This window comes from Heterodontus francisci, chromosome 11, assembly GCF_036365525.1.
Source record: "Heterodontus francisci isolate sHetFra1 chromosome 11, sHetFra1.hap1, whole genome shotgun sequence".
In the NCBI taxonomy this organism is placed as follows: domain Eukaryota; kingdom Metazoa; phylum Chordata; class Chondrichthyes; order Heterodontiformes; family Heterodontidae; genus Heterodontus; species Heterodontus francisci.
In genome coordinates this window covers 29,833,827-29,851,619 of record NC_090381.1, presented here as the reverse complement: position 1 = coordinate 29,851,619, position 17,793 = coordinate 29,833,827, and the positions used below count along the sequence as shown (strand labels likewise).

Sequence of the window (17,793 nt, the reverse complement as noted above, 5' to 3'; positions counted from 1 at the left end):
TAGTTAAAAGATGTTATCAACAGAACTGCTGCTTAGCTGTTCTGGCTGGAAAAGACCTCTGGTTCTTCTCTCTCGCTCACTCTCTGTCCTCATAGAGTTACCTTTTAAGGTAGAAACTTGTCCAGTTGGGGTGTTGGACGGGTGACTAAGGGCTCTCTCTCCCCTGGGGTGATTCATACAATGTTCCAGGATATGGGAAGCATTGCTACATGATGACATCTGAATGTGGTCCATTTTGATAAATGGGTGTTATTTCACACCCATTATTTTGGCCTTGGCTTCGGAATCAGTATGTCTGCAAAAGTCTTTGTTAGCTCCATTTCTGCAGATAGGAATTGTTAGCATGGAATTGGCTTTTTTCCCATTTCAATGTGTTTTCCCCAAAGCTAATTCAGACGTGGATAATGGATTTTGTCTTTAACCGACAAACATGTTTAATGACAGTATAGGAGGGGTCACCTGATCTCTCTTCCATTTTGTCTGTGGCACAAATGTGTCCTTTTTTTGTAGTTTAGTTCAACAGTTGACTTTTACTTCATAATTCCTCCAGTTCATTTCATGTTTCATCACTGTTTCCTCTGTCAATGTAACAAAGTTGTATTGTCTACTGCAGCCTGACCTGCAGACAAGATCTACCATAGCAAAATGGTGCTGGGACAACAGATATAGAAGCCATGGTACAGTTCATTGACAAAGTCGTTATGTAGCATGACCAACTTCGATTTGGCAAGATAGTTGGATGCCAGCTAGCTCAGCTGGTATCACTCTCACTATTAAGCCATATATTTCTTGGTTCAAACCCACTCCAGAACTTGAGCTCATAATCCAGGCTAACGCTCCAATAATAAGGACATGATGCGATGTCCGAACAGCTGAGATATTAAACCAGGGACTGTCTGCCTCTTCAGGTGGATGTAAAAGACCCTATGGCAGCATTTAAAGATGACCAGAGAGTTCTTTCAGTCTTACAGCCAACATTCATCCTGCTGGTCATTTGCTGTTTGTAGGACCTTGTTGTTCATACATTTGCCTTCTGTGAACATAAGTAATTCACTAGCTGTGAAGTGCCTTGGAATATCCTTAGGATGTGAAAGGTATTATATAAATGCAAACCTGTTCTTTCTAATTAACCTCTAAAATGCAATAGAATATATAAGGATGAGAAAAAATGAATGGCCCATTGAATTCTTCCTAATAGTACCCAACTCTTTGCCCATCAGCAAACCGCCTTCATGAAGCTCTGGTTGGCTGCTTAAGGTCATTGACTTGTCATTGACTTAAGGTCATTGGCTTCTTTAGCAACACCACCCAAACCCAAAACCTCCACCACCTATAAGAGCAAGACCCACATGTACATGAGAACAGTATCACCTGTAAGTTCCTCTCCAAGTCACACACCATCCTGACTTGGGCATATATTGCTGCTCCTTCTTTATAGTTGGGTCAAAATCCTGGAACTCCCTACCTAACAGCATTGTGGGAGCATCTTCACCACACAGACTGCAGCAGTTTAAGAAGCAGCCTTAGCACAACCTTCTCAAGGGCAACTACAGATGGACAAAAATGCTGGCCTTGCCAGCAATATCCATACCCTCAGAGTGAATAAAAAGAAATAAAGATGGCAATCTCAAACACCACTGTAGCAAATGTTCTATGTTCTCCTGACCTGTGTTCTGTTGAGGTTCCTCATGCAGATTCCAATTAAATTCAAGTGACAGTTTATTGTGTAGATTATATTTTAGAGAGGAATTGTCTCAACATCAACAACTTATATTTATATAGTGCCTTTAACATAATAAAACGTCCCAAGTTGCTTCACAGGAGCATTATAAAACAAAATATGACATTGAGCCAGATAAAGAGATATTTGGTCCGATGACCAAAAGCTGGGTCAAAGAGGTAGGTTTTAAGGGGTGTCTTAAAGGAGGTAAGTGAGGTAGAGATGTGGAGAGGTATTGGGAGGGAATTCCAGAGCTTAGGGCCTAGGCAACTGAAGGTGCAGCCACTAATGGTAGAGCGATTAAAATCAGAGTGCTCAAGAGGCCAGAATTAGATAAGCGCAGATATGTGAGGGTTGTGGGGCTGGAGGAGATTACAGAGATAGGGAGTGGTGATAGCATGCAGAGATTTGAAAACAAGGATGAGTATTTTAAAATCAAGATGTTGCTTGACCGGGAGCCAATGTCGATCAGTGAGCACAGGGATGATAGGTGAATGGGACTTGGTGCAAGTTAAGACACGGGCAGCAGAGTTTTGGATGACCTCCTTTGAAAGTCTTTGGTAAAGCTTCTTTTGGTTGGAGAACCCAGAATCATCTCGGTCATGATGACTTTATTTGATGTGATGATTCATCTGGATGTGATTTAGACCCTCACATTAAGTACCTCACAAACCTTTTCTCTTCTGTTAGTTTAGAAACACTTCCCATGAAGGCACTGCAAGATTCAGTGGTATTTCCTTCTGAAATATCTGCTCTTGTTGTGTATAATAATGAAAGATATTTGCATAATTTTATTTATCACTTGGTAGTTTACATCAATCTTCTAACCATCTTCAGCTCTTTCACTTTACAGAACAATCTAGGATAAATGCTTCAGGGCTGAATGCAACATTGCCCATCTGCTATTTTAACACAGTCGCTAAGCCATTTATTTTAAAATTGAACATTGCCTTAAATAAGTTAAAGCCTCTGCCGAATGTATTAAGAACACACTGAGCCTTCGTCTACCAACATTAGCAGCTGGAACTTCAAAGCAACTGAATATTTTAGTCCGTTTATTGAGTTTTTTGCCTAGGAAGGTAAGAGCTCTCTCTGCCATCAAACACTCCCAGGGCAGGTACAGCACGGGTTAGATACAGAATAAAGCTCCCTCTACACTGTCCCATCAAATACTCCAAGGGCATATACAGCATCGGCGTTAAGTCAATGTGCTTTGTTGAATGATAATTTTCTTTAATCCACTGACTGGAGATCTGAATTTATATTTTCTTTAAAAGACATCTTCAAAAGACCAGCTAAAAGGATGATTTTGCTGGCATCTTAAGTTGGCTACCTAATTTGCAACACTGTGAGGAGGGTGATGAAATGTCTGTGCATTTCCCAGCAAGAACCAAGACTCAGGAGGTTTAAAGGAACTACCTGTTCTCTCAACAAGAAATACTGCGAACTGCTATGTTTGAATCACTTAGTGACTGTCATGTGACAAGCCCCTCCCCATCTATGGTTTTAAGCTGGTGTTTTTCTCTGCAGCAGAGGATAAGCAACTGGACTCTGACATGAGTAGACCCTAAGTGGCCCCCCCCCCCCCCCCCACCTCTCTCTCTCTCCATTCCAGCTTGAAAGCTTTCAAATCCTGCCTGTTGACTGACCACCTTTGCACACTCTGGCTACAATCAGAAACCCCATTGGAGGAAATCATCCGCATCACTATCTCCAAGAGACTCACCGAACCAGTCATCTATCTCTTCAAACTAAAAGCTTCAGGACCACTGAATTTAGCTAGAAGCCAGCCATATCACCAAACGCCACAGACTGTTTAGCCTTTTCTTTATGGACTCTAACTCAATGTACCTTTCCCCACTCTATAAACTATTTCTATGTTTATAAACCTCTAGTGCATGTGTGAGAGTGAAAGTTGGTGTGTTGTTTATTATTTTATTAGTTCGGTTTAGTTACAATAAAGTTAACCTCTTGTTAACTCAAGAAAACCTGCCCGATTGGTTCTTGTTGTGATCATAACAAGAACCAAACACCTACTGAATTGGCCAGTACATCCACTTTAAGAATTAAACCTGTTGTGGTCTAACAAGGAAAGGGAAAAAGAGGGAAGATCTTCAACCCATCCTCACTTGACCATAACAATCTTTCAGATAAAGAGTAAATCTCCTTCTACACTGCCCCACAAAACACTCCCACAGCAGGGACAGCACAGGTTAATACAAAGTAAAGCTCCCTCTGCACTGTTTCATCAAATACTCCCAGGGCAGGTACAGGATTGATTAGATATAGAGTAAAGCTCCCTCTCAACTGTCCCAAATACTCGCAGGACAAGTACTGCACCAAATTAAATAGAGAGTAAAGCTCCCTCTTCACTGTCCCATCAAACACTCCCAGGTTTCATGAGTAAGTGCTTTCAGCTGTACAGTCAGACAGATTGGACAGTCAATCATGGGGTTCAGTAATGCAATATATGACCTCCCAGAAATGACTGTAAATCAGGAATTTGAAGGGAGGGAGGAATCCAAGAAAATTAGAATCACTAGGGAAGTGGTACTGAACAAATTGTTGGAGTTGCAGGCTGACAAATCCACGGGTCCTGATGGATTTCATCCTAGGGTACTAAAAGTGGCTAGTCGATAGTTGATTTGTTGGTTTTAAATTTTCCAAAATTCCCTAGATTTGGGGAGGGTTCCATTAGATTGGAAAATAACGAATGTAACTCCTTCATTCAAAAAGGGAGGGAAACAGAAAGCAGGAAACGACAGGCCAGTTAGCTTAATATCTGTCTTAGGGAAAATGTTAGAAGTTATTATTAAATATGTTATAGCAGGGCACTTCGAAAGATTCAAGGTAACCAGGCAGAGTCAACATGGTTTTGTGAAAGGGAAATCATGTTTAACCAATTTATTGGAGTTCTTCGAAGAAATAACATGCGCTGTGGATAAAGGGGAATGGGCGGATGTATTGTACTTAGATTTCCAGAAGGCATTAGATAACATCAAATGTTATTGCAGAAAATAAAAGCTCATGGTGTAGGGGATAACATATTGGCAGGATAGAAGATTGGCTAGCTAACAGGAAACAGACAGTTGGCATAAATGGGTCATTTTCTGGTTGGCAAGATGTAATGAGTGGTATGCCACAGGGATCTGTGCTGGGACTTCAACTTTTTACAATTTATATATGGTTGCTAAATTTGCTGATGACACAAAGATAGGTAATAAGTTGTGAAGAGGGCATGAGGAGGCTACAAAGGGATATAGATAAAGTGAGTGGGCAAAGATCTGGCAAATGGAGTATAATGTGGGAATATGTGAAATTGTCCATTTTGGCAGGAAGAATAAAAAAGCATATTACCTAAATGATAAGAGATTGCAGAGCTGTGAGATGCAGAGAGATCTGGGTGTCCTAGTGCATGAATTGCAACAGATTAGTATGCAGGTTCAGCAAATAATTAGGAAAGCTAATAGAATGTTATTGTTTATTGCGAGGGGAATTGAATACAAAAGTAGGGAGGTTATGCTTCAGTTATATAGGGCATTGGTGAGACCACATCTGGAGTACTGTGTACAGTATCGGTCTCCTTATTTAAGGAAGGATGTAAATGTGTTGGAAGCAGAGGAGGTTTACTAGACTAACACCTGGAATGGGCGGGCTGTCTTTGGCGAAAGATTGGACAGGCTAGGCTTGTATCTGCTGGAGTTTAGAAGAGTAAAAGATGACTTGATTGAAACATACAAGACCCTGAGGGTTCTTGACAGGGTGGATGTGGAAAGGATGTTTCCCCTTGTGGGAGAATCTGGAACTAGGGGTCACTGGTTAAAAATAAGGGGTCACCCATTTAAGACAGAAATGAGAATTTTTTTCTCTGAGGGTTAAGATTCTTTGGAACTCTCTTCCTCAAATGGCAGTGGAAGCAAAGTCTGAATATTTTTAAGGTCTAGGTAAATAGATTCTTGATAAGCAAGGAGGTGAAAGGTTATTGGGAATAGGCAGGAAAGCGGAGTCGAGGTTACAATCAGATCAGCCAGAGCAGGCTCGAGGGGCCGTTGCCTACTCCTAATTCGCATGTTCCAAATTTTCCCATTATTAATTTTAATATCTGGAAAATTGGGAGAATTGTATATTTAACACACTGACTCTTGTGCTTAATTGTCTGATGTGACCAGCCACTGACTGGACCCTGACCTCTTGAAATGTACGACACTGCCCAATTCTATGTCTTGGTCCAGTATCACAACCCCAGCCTTGACTGCATCATTGGCTACTTTCCACCCCTGCCATCCTGTGGGTTTTGTGAGTGAGATTTCTAGTTTATTGCTACATTACAGACTGTTTAGTGCTATAGATGTGTGGAAGTGTTTCGGGATTTCTCAAATATACTTCACATAGATCCCTGCAGTGCTACGCCACTTTCATCCCATTAGCCTGTGTTGGATTCAAGCTTGGATCCCACAGATGAAAGGAAAGTGTGCACTGTGCTGTCCTGCCACATTTTAACTCAAAGCCTTGAAAGTGGCTTGCATTTTTTCCCAAGCCGGCCGGACGCAGTACCTTTAAGTATTTTTGTGTATAGGTGACCAGAGGCTAATGACTGATTGTGCTGTCCCTAGTTGCTGTTTGCCTACTCTAACCTCTGTTAATCATTGACTTGATGTAGATACTGGATGTTGGAGACCTCGTGGTGATGCCTGGCGTTGTGGACAGTCACGTGCATGTCAATGAACCTGGACGCACTGACTGGGAAGGCTACTGGACAGCGACTAGAGCAGCAGCAGCGGGTGGAATAACAACTATTGTCGACATGCCACTGTAAGGAACCAGGCCACAAGTGTATCACAGTGTATCAGTCTGTTGCCTGAACCCCCATAGTGTGTCAGTGTATTAGATTTCTGTCAGAATGGGTAAAGTAGCACAGTGATGATGTTACTGAACTAAAGATGCAGTGACGTGTGTTCAAATCCCACCAGGGCAGTTGGTGTATATAAATGTAGTTATTTAAATAAATCTGAAATAAATATCTAGCCCCAGTAATGCTGACCATGAAACTACTGGATTGTCATAAAAACCCCATCTGGTTCATTACTGTCCTTTAGGGAAAGAAATCTGCTGTCCTTGCCTGGTCTGGCCTACATGTGACTCCAGATCCACGGCTGTGTGGTTGACTCTTAACTGCACTCTGAAATGGTCCATCAAGGTACTCAATTGTATCAATCTGCTACAGAAAAGTCGAATAAGTATAAAGCCAGGTGGACCACGGGGTATCGATCTAGGCACTGGAAATGGCAAAGGTACACCCTGTCCTGTCCCAGTCAGGACAGACCCACCATAGGTAGCGGCACAGTGCATACATTAGAGAGGGAGTGGCTCTGGGAGTCCTCAACATTGACTCTGAACCCCATGAAGTCTCAGGGCATCAGATAAAAAAAACATGGGCAAGGAAACCACCTTGATTGCCACCTACCACCGTCCCTCAACTGATGAATCAATACGCTGCCATGTTGAACACCATTTGGAAGAAGGTTGAGGGTAGCAAGGATGTATTCTGGGTGGGCGACTTCAATGTCCATCACCAAGAGTGGCTCAGAAGCACCGCTACTGACTGAGCTAGGTAGGTCCTGAAGGACACATCTGCCAGACTGGGCTTGTGGCAGCTGGTGAAAACCAACTAGAGGGAAAATCCAACTGGACCTCATCTGTCACAAATACATCTGTCCATGACAGTATTGGTAAGAGTGACCACCGCACAGTCTTTCTGGAGACAAGGTCTATCTTCACACTGAAGACACGCTCCCTTGTGTTGTGTGGCATGACCACTGTGCTAAAGTCCTTGAACATGTTGTCGTCTTCCAAATCTGTGCCCATCTTTCCCAGAACTCCATGTTTGAATCTCTCCAATCAGGTTTCCACCCCTGCCACAGCTCTTATCAAAGTCACAAATGACATTCTATGTGACTGTGACAAAGGTAAACTTGCCCTCCTTGTCCTTTTTGACCTGTATGCAGCCTTTGACATGGTTGACCACACCATCTTCCTCCAACACCTTGCCACTGTCGTCCAGCTGGGTGGGACTTCTATCACCCGGTTCCATTCTTATCTATCCAATCATAGCCAGAGAATCACTTGCAATGGCTTCTCTTCCGGCTCCCTCCTATTTCCCATCTATGTGCTTCCCCTCAGTGACATCATCCAAAAGCACAGCGTTAGTTTTTATGTGTCTGCTGATGACACTCATCTCTACCTCACCACCACTTCTCTCAACTCCTTCACTGTTGCTAAATTATCATACTGCTTATCCAACATCCAGTGGATGAAGAGAAGTGTGCTCTAATTAAATACTGGGAACACTGAAGCCATTGTTTTCGGTTCCCACTCCAAACTCCGGATCCTAGCTTCTACTCCATCCCGCTTCCTGGCAACTGTCTGAGATTAAGCCAGTCTGTTCACAAACCTGGTATCACATTTGATGAGCTTCCAACCTCATACTTGCACCCTGACTAAGACCTATTTCCAACTCTAATATCACTCGATTTTGCCCCAGCCTCAGCTCATCTGCTGCTGAAACCCTCATTCATGCAATTGTTAAATCTAGACTTGACTATTTCAATGCATAGAGCCTAACCATCTCCCCTTGACATTCAACAGTATTACCATCACTGAATCCCCCATCATTAATCACTTGGAGATTATCAGTGACCAGAAACTTAACCGGACCAGCCATATAAGTACTGTGGCTACAAGAGCAGTTCAGAGGCTGGGAAGTCTGTGGTGAGTAATTCACCTTCTGAATCCCCAAACCTATCCACCATATATAAAGCACAAGTCAGGAGTGTGATGGAATACTCTCCACTTGCCTGGATAGGTGCAGCTCCAACAACACTCAAGAAGCTCAACACCATTCAAGACAAAGCAACCCGCTTGATTGGCACCCCATCCACCACCTTCAACATTCACTCCCTTCACCACTGACGCACAGTGGCAGCAGTGTGTTCCATTCAGAAGATGCACTGCAGCAACTCATCAAGGCTCCTTCGACAGCACCTTCCAAACTGGTGACCTCTACCACCTAGAGGCACATGGGAACACCATGACCTGCAAGTTCCCCTCCAAGTCACACGCCATCCGACTTGGAGCTTTATCGCTGTTCTTTCACTGTTGCTGGATCAAAATCCTGGAACTCCTTACCTTATAGCACTGCAGGAGTGCCTACACCAGACAGACTGCAATGGTTCAAGAAGGTGGCTCACCACTGACTTCTCAAAGCCGAAGGATGGGCAATGAATGTTGGCTTTGCCAGCGATGCCCACACCCTGTGAACGAATAAAAGATCTCCCATAGTATGTTAGTGTGTCAGATTTGTGCCTGAAGTCTAATAATAGTGTGTTAGAATTGGATTGCAGTTCACCTATGCTGTTTCTTACATGCTTGGCTGTGAGGAGTTCATAATAGAAAAGCACAATTCTTAATATATTTGTAGGCAAATAAATGATTTAACTGCTGAAAATCAAAGCTTTGAAAATTGAATCTACTTTTTCTTTCAAAGCTCCCTCCATGGGGCTGCACTCCCACCACCAACACCCCCGAACCAACACCTCCCCGCCCCCAATTTTCCTGTATTTGCTTTCACCAGGTGATCCAATACACACAGGCACACAACTTGTACAGTCTCTCCCCGCATCCCCCACCCCCCCCAATCATATGGAGCTTTAACCAGTTTTGACTAAGCAGATGCGAGTGTGAATGATGTGCCAACAGTGCCACCTAGTGATACAAATTAATATATTCCTCATTATCACATCCATCAATACTCTGCACAGACATGGACCGAATGATAAAGATGGTGTTTGCCTTCTGCTTTAGTAACAGCTGCAATCTGGGGTATGGCTGTTCATTTAGGTTTCTTAATTTTGAAAAAAGCCATATTTGTCCAGAGAATCATCATTAACTGATGTGTATAGAACATAGAACATAGAACATAGAAAATACAGCACAGAACAGGCCCTTCGGCCCACGATGTTGTGCCGATCCTTTGTCCTCTGTCAAGGACAATTTAATCTATACCCCATCATTCTCCTTTATCCATATACCTATCTAAAAGCCGTTTGAAAGTCCCTAAAGTTTCTGACTCAACAACTTCCCCAGGCAAGGCATTCCATGCCCCGACCACTCTCTGGGTAAAGAACCTTCCCCTGACATCCCCCTTATATCTCCCACCCTTCACCTTAAATTTATGACCCCTTGTAACGCTTTGCTCCACCCGGGGAAAAAGTTTCTGACTGTCTACCCTATCTATTCCCCTGATCATCTTATAAACCTCTATCATGTCACCCCTCATCCTTCTCCGTTCTAATGAGAAGAGGCCTAGAATGTTCAGCCTTTCCTCGTAAGACTTATTCTCCATTCCAGGCAACATCCTGGTAAATCTCCTCTGCACCCTCTCCAAGGCTTCCACATCCTTCCTAAAATGAGGCGACCAGAACTGCACACAGTACTCCAAATGAGGCCTTACCAAGGTCCTGTACAGCTGCATCATCACCTCACGGCTCTTAAATTCAATCCCTCTGCTAATGAACGCTAACACCCCATATGCCTTCTTCACAGCCCTATCCACTTGAGTTGCAACTTTCAACGATCTGTGCACATAGACCCCAAGGTCTCTCTGCTCCTCCACATGCCCAAGAACCCTACCGTTAACCCAGTATTTTGCATTCGTGTTTGTCCTTCCAAAATGGACGACCTCACACTTTTCAGGGTTAAACTCCATCTGCCACTTTTCAGCCCAGCACTGCAACCTATCCAAGTCCCTTTGCAGACGACAATAGCCCTCCTCGGTATCCACAACTCCACCAACCTTTGTATCATCTGCAAATTTACTGACCCACCCTTCGACTTCCTCATCCAAGTCGTTAATAAAAATCACAAACAGGAGAGGACCCAGAACTGATCCCTGTGGCACGCCACTGGTAACTGGGCTCCAGGCTGAGTATTTACCATCTAAGACCACTCTCTGCCTTCTATCAGTTAGCCAATTCTTAATCCAACTGGCCACATTCCCCACTATCCCATGCCTCCTGACTTTCTCCATAAGTCTACCATGGGGGACCTTATCAAATGCCTTACTAAAATCCATGTACACCACATCCACTGGTTTACCCTCATCCACTTGCTTGGTCACCTGCTCAAAGAATTCAATCAGGCTTGTGAGGCAAGACCTACCCCTCACAAAACCGTGCTGACTGTCCCGAATCAAGCAGTGTCTTTCCAGATGCTCAGAAATCCTATCCCTCAGCACCTTTTCCATCAACTTGCCTACCACCGAAGTAAGACTAACTGGCCTGTAATTCCCAGGGTTGTTCCTATTCCCTTTCTTGAACAGGGGCACAACATTTGCCACCCTCCAATCACCTGGTACCACCCCCGTCAACAGAGAAGATGAAAAGATCATTGCCAGCGGCTCTGCAATTTCATCCCTTGCTTCCCATAACATCCTTGGATATACCCCGTCAGGCCCGGGAGACTTGTCTATCTTCAAGTTATTCAAAAACCCCAACACATCTTCCCTCCTAACGAGCACTTCCTCGAGCTTACCAGTCTGTTTCACACCGTCCTCTTCAGTAATACACCCCTTCTCATTCGTAAATACCGAAGAGAAGTACTCATTCAAAACCTCACTTATCTCTTCCGGCTCAACACACAGTCTCCCGCTATTGTCCTTGACCGGACCTACGGTCCCCCTAGTCATCCTCATATTTCTGACATACGCGTAAAAGGCCTTGGGGTTTTCTTTTATCCTACCCGCCAAGCATTTTTCATGCCCTCTCTTAGCTCTCCTAATCCCTTTCTTCAGATCCTTCCTGGCCATCTTGTATCCCTCCAGAGCTATGCCTGTGCCCTTTTTCCTCAACCTTATATACGCATCCTTCTTCTTCCTAACAAGACTCTCAACCTCTCTTGTCAACCACGGTTCCCTCACATGACCATCCCTTCCCTGTCTGACAGGGACATGCTTATCAATGGCCCCTACTATCTGCTCCTTGAAAAAGTTCCACATTTCGACCGTGCCCTTCCCTGCCAGCATATGCTCCCAACTTATGCTCCTCAGTTCCTGCCTGACAGCATCATATCTACCCTTCCCCCAATTGTAAACCTTGCCCTGTTGCACATACCTATCCCTCTCCATTACCACAGTGAATGCTACAGAATTGTGATCACTATCTCCAAAGTGCTCGCCCACCAACAGCTCTATCACTTGCCCTGGTTCATTACCTAGTACCAAATCCAATATTGCCTCCCCTCTGGTCGGGCAGTCTACATACTGAGTCAGAAAAGCTTCCTGGACATACTGCACAAACACTACCCCATCCAAACTATTCGATCTAAAGAGTTGCCAATCAATATTTGGGAAGTTGAAATCCCCCATAATTACTACCCTGTGACTTCTGCTCCTTTCCAAAATCTGTTTCCCAATCTGCTCTTCCACCTCCCTGCTGCTATTGGGGGGCCGATAGAAAACTCCCATCAAGGTGACTGCTCCTTTCCTGTTCCTGACCTCAACCCACAGTGCCTCAGTCGGCAGATCCTCCTCGAAAATTATTTCAGCAGTTGTTACACTATTTCTAACTAACAATGCCACCCCCCCACCTCTTTTACCACCATTCCTAATCTTATGAAAACATCTATAACCAGGTACCTCCAAGAACCATTCCTCCCCCTCACCTATCCACGTTTCAGTGATGGCCACAACATCGTAGTCCCAAGTGCCCATCCACGCCTTCAATTCACTCACCTTATTCCTGATGCTTCTTGCGTTGAAGTATACGCACTTCAACCCTTCTCCGTGCCCATCTGTCCTCTGCGACAGTGCTACCTTCCCCAATACCTCACTACACTCTTTGTCTTTCTGAGTGGACCCACTGGTCCCTGGACTACAAGTCCGGTTCCCATCCCCCTCCCAAACTAGTTTAAACCCTCCCGAACAGTACTAGCAAACCTCCCTCCCAGGATATTGGTGCCCCTCTGGTTCAGATGCAGCCCGTCCTGTTTGAACAGGTCCCATCTTCCCCAGAATGCAGTCCAATTATCCAAGAACTGGAAGCCCTCCCTCCTACACCATTCCTGCAGCCACGTGTTCAGCTGTGCTCTCTCCCTATTCCTAGCCTCACTATCACGTGGCGCCGGCAACAAACCAGAGATAACAACTCTGTCCGTCCGAGCTTTCAGCTTCCAGCCTAACTCCCTAAACTCACTTCTAACATCTGTGCCACCCTTCCTTCCTACGTCGTTGGTGCCAATGTGCACCACGACCTCTGGCTGCTCCCCCTCCCCTTTAAGGATCCTGAAGACGCGATCACAAACATCACGGACCCTGGCACCAGGGAGGCAACAAACCATCCGTGCGTCTCGCTTGCTCCCACAGAACCGCCTGTCGGTACTCCTCACCATCGAGTCCCCGATGACTAGTGCTCTCCCGTTCTCCCTCCTTCCCTTCTGAGCCACAGTGCAGGACCCCGTGCCAGAGGCCCGTTCACTGCAGCCTGCCCCCGATAGGCCGCCCCCCCCAACAGTATCTAAAACTGTATACTTGTTGTTGAGGGGAACGACCACAGGAGATCCCTGCACTGACCTCTTCCCACCTCTAACTGTTACCCAGCTGCCTTTGTTTTGTGGAGTAACGACATCCCTGTAGCTTCTATCTATCACCCCCTCAGCTTCCCGAATGATCCTCAGTTCATCCAGCTCCAGCTCCAGTTCCCTAACACGGTCTGATAGGAGCTGGAGACGGATGCACTTCCAGCAGGTAAAGTCGGCAGGGTCCCCGGAGGTTCCCCTCACCTCGAACATACTGCAGGAGGAGCACTGCACTCCCCTGGCTGCCATTTCTTTTACTCAATTACCCCTTAATTAAGTACAAATATAGATATTAACAAAAACAGTGAAATAGCTTACCTGTTTAGTCCTTTTTGGTTAGAGGAGGAGGGTAAAAAGGGTCTTATTATTAGGTTAGAGGAGGAGGATGGGTGGGAGACACTACATGTGTAGTGTCTCGGGTTAACTCTGCTCCGCACCTTTAAAGAAAATACCTACCCAGGAGTCCTTGCTGCCGTCCAGCTTCCGGTTCCTCCCGCGCCAAAAGTAACTTGAACACAAGGAAAACAGTAAGTACAACTTTTAAAACACAGCTCCTGGTGCCTTCACTTACCCACCGAAGAGTCGCTACCTTCTCCTGCTGCTCCGCCGGGAAATGAGGCCGAGTCCACGGAGCTCCGCACCTTTAAAGAAAATACTTACCCAGGAGTCCTTGCTGCCGTCCAGCTTCCGGTTCCTCCCGCGCCAAAAGTAACTTGAACACAAGGAAAACAGTAAGTACAACTTTTAAAACACAGCTCCTGGTGCCTTCACTTACCCACCGAAGAGTCGCTACCTTCTCCTGCTGCTCCGCCGGGAAATGAGGCCGAGTCCACGGAGCTCCGCACCTTTAAAGAAAATACCTACCCAGGAGTCCTTGCTGCCGTCCAGCTTCCGGTTCCTCCCGCGCCAAAAGTAACTTGAACACAAGGAAAACAGTAAGTACAACTTTTAAAACACAGCTCCTGGTGCCTTCACTTACCCACCGAAGAGTCGCTACCTTCTCCTGCTGCTCCGCCGGGAAATGAGGCCGAGTCCACGGAGCTCCGCACCTTTAAAGAAAATACCTACCCAGGAGTCCTTGCTGCCGTCCAGCTTCCGGTTCCTCCCGCGCCAAAAGTAACTTGAACACAAGGAAAACAGTAAGTACAACTTTTAAAACACAGCTCCTGGTGCCTTCACTTACCCACCGAAGAGTCGCTACCTTCTCCTGCTGCTCCGCCGGGAAATGAGGCCGAGTCCACGGAGCTCCGCACCTTTAAAGAAAATACCTACCCAGGAGTCCTTGCTGCCGTCCAGCTTCCGGTTCCTCCCGCGCCAAAAGTAACTTGAACACAAGGAAAACAGTAAGTACAACTTTTAAAACACAGCTCCTGGTGCCTTCACTTACCCACCGAAGAGTCGCTACCTTCTCCTGCTGCTCCGCCGGGAAATGAGGCCGAGTCCACGGAGCTCCGCACCTTTAAAGAAAATACCTACCCAGGAGTCCTTGCTGCCGTCCAGCTTCCGGTTCCTCCCGCGCCAAAAGTAACTTGAACACAAGGAAAACAGTAAGTACAACTTTTAAAACACAGCTCCTGGTGCCTTCACTTACCCACCGAAGAGTCGCTACCTTCTCCTGCTGCTCCGCCGGGAAATGAGGCCGAGTCCACGGAGCTCCGCACCTTTAAAGAAAATACCTACCCAGGAGTCCTTGCTGCCGTCCAGCTTCCGGTTCCTCCCGCGCCAAAAGTAACTTGAACACAAGGAAAACAGTAAGTACAACTTTTAAAACACAGTATAATATCCACTCCTTGTCTGTCCAGTGGCCTGTGATTGTATTAATGATTAAACGAACATAGAACATAGAACAGTACAGCACAGTACAGGCCCTTCGGCCCACGATGTTGTGCCGAACCTTTAACCTACTCTAAGATCAAACTAACTACCTACCCTTCATTCTACTATCATCCATGTACCAAGAGTCACTTAAATGTCCCTAATGTATCTGCTTCTACTACCACCGCTGGCAGTGCATTCCATGCACCCACCACTCTCTGTGTAAAGAACCTACCTCTGACATCTCCCCGAAACCTTCCTCCAATCACCTTAAAATTATGCCCCCTGGTGATAGCCCTTTCCACCCTGGGAAAAAGTCTCTGGCTATCCACTCTATCTATGCCTCTCATCATCTTGTACCCCTCTAACAATTCACCTCTCATCCTTCTTCGCTCCAATAAGAAAAGCCCTAGCTCCCTCAATCTTTCTTCGTAGGGCATGCCCTCCAGTCCAGGCAGCATCCTGGTAAATCTCCTCTGCACCCTCTCTAAAGCTTCCACATCCTTCCTATAATGAGGCGACCAGAACTGAACGCAATATTCCAAGTGTGGTCGAACCAGGGCCTCATAGAGCTGCAGCATAACCTCACGGCTCTTAAACTCAATCCCCCTGTTAATGAAAGCCAACACACCATACGCCTTCTTAACAACCCTATCAACTTGGGTGGCAACTTTGAGCGATCTATGGACATGGACCCCAAGATCCCTCTGTTCCTCCACACTACCAAGAATCCTGTCTTTAAGCCTGTATTCTGCATTCAAATTCGACCTTCCAAAATGAATCACTTCACACTTTTCCAGGTTGAACTCCATCTGCCACTTCTCAGCCCAGCTCTGCATCCTGTCAATGTCCCGTTGCAACCTACAACAGCCTTCCACACTATCCACAACTCCAGCAACCTTCGTGTCATCGGCAAACTTGCTAACCCAGCCTTCCACTTCCTCATCCAAGTCATTTATAAAAATCACAAAGAGCAGAGGTCCCAGAACAGATCTCTGCGGAACACCACTGGTCACCGAGCTCCATGCTGAATACTTTCCATCTACTACCACCCTCTGTCTTCTATGGGCCAGCCAATTTTGTATCCAGACAGCCAAATTTCCCTGTATCCCATGCCTCCTCACTTTCTGAATAAGCCTACCATGGGGAACCTTATCAAACGCCTTGCTAAAATCCATATACATCACATCAACTGCTCTTCCTTCATCAATGTGTTTTGTCACATCTTCAAAGAATTCAATAAGGCTTGTGAGGCATGACCTGCCCCTCACAAAGCCATGCTGACTGTCTCTAATCAAACCATACTTTCCCAAATATTCATAAATCCTGTCTCTCAGAATCCTCTCCAATAATTTGCCCACTACCGACATAAGACTGACTGGTCTATAATTCCCAGGGTTATCCCTGTTCCCTTTCTTGAACAAGGGAACAACATTTGCCACCCTCCAACCATCCGGTACTACTCCAGTGGACAGTGAAGACGCAAAGATCATCGCCAAAGGCACAGCAATCCCTTCCCTCGCTTCCCGTAATATCCTTGGGTATATCCCGTCTGGCCCCGGGGACTTATCTGTCCTCATATCATTCAAAATTTCCAGCACATCCTCCCTCTTAACCTCAACCTGTTCGAGCATATCAGCCTGTTCCACGCTGTCCTCACAAACGACCAGGTCCCTCTCACTAGTGAATACTGAAGCAAAGTATTCATTTAGGACCTCCCCTACCTCCTCCGACTCCAGGCACAAGTTCCCTCCACTATCCCTGATTGGCCCTACCCTCACTCTGGCCATCCTCTTGTTCCTCACATAAGTGTAGAACGCCTTGGGATTTTCCTTAATCCTACCCGCCAAGACTTTTTCATGTCCCCTTCTAGCTCTCCTAAGTCCATTCTTCAATTCCTTCCTGGCTACCTTGTAACCCTCTAGAGCCCTGTCTGATCCTTGCTTCCTTAACCTTAAGTAAGCTTCCTTCTTCCTCTTGACTAGCTGTTCCACATCTCTTGTCATCCAAGGTTCCTTCACCCTACCATCCCTTCCTTGCCTCATCGGGACAAACCTATCCAGCAGTCGCAGCAAGTGTTCCCTAAACAACCTCCACATTTCTGTCGTGCATTTCCCTGAGAACATCTGTTCCCAGTTTATGCTCCCCAGTTCCTGCCTAATAGCATTGTAATTCCCCCTCCCCCAATTAAATATTTTCCCATCCCGTCTGCTCCTGTCCCTCTCCATGACTATAGTAAAGGTCAGGGAGTTGTGATCACTATCACCGAAATGCTCTCCCACCGAGAGATCTGCCACCTGGCCTGGTTCGTTGCCAAGCACCAAATCCAACATAGCCTCCCCTCTAGTCAGCCTATCTACATATTGAGTCAGGAAACCTTCCTGGACACATCTGACAAAAACTGCTCCATCCAAACTATTTGCACTAAGGAGGTTCCAATCAATATTAGGGAAGTTGAAGTCACCCATGACAACAACCCTGTTACTTCTGCACCTTTCCAAAATCTGCCTCCCAATCTGTTCCTCCGTGTCTCTGTTGCTATTGGGGGGTCGATAGAAAACTCCCAACAAAGTGACTGCTCCTTTCCTGTTTCTGACTTCCACCCATAATGACTCAGTAGACAAACCCTC

The 17,793-nt window shown here is 45.7% G+C and overlaps 1 protein-coding gene across 5 annotated transcripts in view; it reads left to right on the top strand.

Moving 5' to 3' along the window:
* Positions 1–17,793, top strand: part of zgc:103559 (Allantoinase, mitochondrial) — a 45,812-nt gene that overhangs the window by 9,565 nt on the left and 18,454 nt on the right. For 3 of the 5 annotated variants that reach the window (XM_068041892.1, XM_068041891.1, XM_068041890.1), the window contains exon 2: positions 6,381–6,532. In XM_068041892.1, coding sequence (XP_067897993.1) covers positions 6,381–6,532 — 152 coding nt within the window. Of the gene's footprint in view, positions 1–2,573; positions 2,800–6,380; positions 6,533–17,793 lie in introns of all 5 variants that reach the window. The other 2 variants (XM_068041893.1, XM_068041895.1) reach the window with 1 other exon arrangement.